The 2194-nt window shown below is 40.9% G+C and overlaps 1 protein-coding gene across 1 annotated transcript in view; it reads right to left on the reverse strand.

The window, feature by feature from the left end:
• The window catches only part of KLHL5 (kelch-like family member 5), a 104612-nt gene that overhangs the window by 17304 nt on the left and 85114 nt on the right, over positions 1 to 2194 (reverse strand). The window contains exon 9 of the mRNA XM_006895421.1: positions 1496 to 1708. Within this exon, the coding sequence (XP_006895483.1) occupies positions 1496 to 1708 (213 nt within the window). The remainder of the gene's footprint in view (positions 1 to 1495; positions 1709 to 2194) is intronic.

The raw sequence follows: 2194 nt of genomic DNA on the forward strand, positions 1-2194 counted from the left end.
ATTTCCTGGCTGCTGGTGCCAAGAGTGTTGACTGTGGAGCCGAGCAAACTGAAGCTGTGAACAATCTCAATCTCTTCGCCATCCATCCTGATGCTCCCAATTGGTCCAGTGGTGAGAATCTTTGTCTTCTTGACACTGAGCCTCAGTCCATACTGAAGGCTGCAGTCTTTGACCCTCTGCAGTAAGTGCATGAGGTCCTCCTCAGTTTCAGCAAGCAAGGTTGTGTCATCTGCATAACTCAGATTGTTGATAGATCTTCCACCAATCCTGATGCCGCATTTCTCCTCATTTAGCCCAGCCTCTCAGGTAATCTGCTCTGCATACAGGTTGAAAAGGTATAGAGATAGGACACATCCCTGGCGTGCACCCTTCCCAATTTTGAACCATTCAGTGTTACCCTGCTCTGTTCTGACGAAAGCCTCTTGGTCCAAGTATAGGTTTCGCATTAGCATGATTAAATGTTCTGGGATTCCCATTCTTCTCAGAGTCAGCTACAAAAAGTAAATCTGGCTTTGACGTTGTTCAGCCAGCATGTTCCTTGGAAGAGATGAGGAAGAGAACTCATCTCACATTCTTTGTGCACGTTTTCAGGAGAGACCCTAGCGAAGGACATCATGCTGGGTAAAGTACCAGGGTAATACACACAATGGCTACAATAACAGGCGATTGTGGGATGGTGCAGGAGTGGGCAGAATGAAAAGTCTGTTGTATATAAGGTTGCTATGGTGCCCCAGCCACTCAGTGGTAATGATATCTCTAAATGTTATTTCCATACCTGTCCCTTCTCTTTCTCTCTCTCTCAGTATATATACATATATATACTGAGATTAATTAGATCCTTCCTGTTGTTGATTGTGGTCAAGTTATAAAGACCCTATAAACAAAAGACCTGAAGCCTTTGTATAACTATAACTATCATCATTTATCAAAGTTCAAAGAGTTTCCAGAGGCATATTGTTTAGGAAGGGGATACCACTCCTGCTTTCACATTAGGTCCTTACATGTTCATTTTCAGCCCAAACATTTCAACATATTCAACTACCTATCTGACATCTCACTTAGAGAGCTAGCAACTTATTTATAAAGGTGCTGCTCTGTCAAAGTTTCATTTCTTAACTCAGCGAGGTCATACTTTACCTAGTTTTTGAGCTTAAAGGACCTTTCTTTCTCATATCACTTCATATACTGAATTAATCACTCAGTTCTATTGATTCAAAAGCCATTCAAATTATGCAGATCATTTTAATGTAAAGTTTAAGCAGACAGAAATATGAGAAGGCTCAGATGAGGCTATGGGGAGTCTGCCTGAGGGATATCCAGAGCAGATAAACGCATGTCTACAAAGCTTCTTGCTACATGTTGTGCATTCTTTAGGAATTTGTTTGGAAAATTTCAGAGGCTTTTGTTGGTGTGTTTTGTTTTGTAGGCCACCACAGCTCCCTCAACAACAACTACAGGGGGTTGCTGTTCTGAGTTGTTTTTGTCTGGAACTTACCTCTCCACACAGTCTGAGAGTCTGGAAGTCAAATTGGATGCAGGAGCGTCGTGTCCTCCAATGGCATAGAGCAATCCATTCCAAGTAGTTACTCCGACTCCACCTCTCCTCTTGGACATTTGTGCGCAGAGTGTCCATTTATTGGTGTGAGGATCAAAGCATTCTACTGACTTGAGACAAGAACTTCCATCACGCCCTCCAACTGCATAAAGTCTGTAGGAGGAAGAAATGACATGAAACATGACATAGCTTTTCTAGTATGCTTAATATAAAGAACCACAAAAAGTATTATCTTGTTTCCAATTTTTAAAAATTTATATTGGTTTGCATACAAAATTCATGTGCATTGTGTTTCATTTATGTACATGTTTCTAACATTCCTTCACTCACAAGGTGTTTCAAACACTCATTCCCAGACACTGTTAACATGAGGAGGCTGTGCTCACTGCATTTGATCAGCTGTAAGATCGGTTTATGACTACCTCTGTCAGTGTATATACCATGGTGAGAGAAGTTATGCTACCAGTTAAATGAAATTTGTGTGTGTACATACAGTTAAACTGGGAAGAGCCAGATCTTTTTTTTTTTTAATGAAAATTTTCATCTGGAGAACAACCACTTGGCCAACTGACTGGAAGAGATCTATATTTGTTCCCATTCCAAAGAAAGGTGATCCAACTGAGTGTGGAAACTACAGAA

This window comes from Elephantulus edwardii, unplaced genomic scaffold (assembly GCF_000299155.1).
Source record: "Elephantulus edwardii isolate Elephantulus edwardi_28Jun2011 unplaced genomic scaffold, EleEdw1.0 scaffold00167, whole genome shotgun sequence".
Classification (NCBI taxonomy): domain Eukaryota; kingdom Metazoa; phylum Chordata; class Mammalia; order Macroscelidea; family Macroscelididae; genus Elephantulus; species Elephantulus edwardii.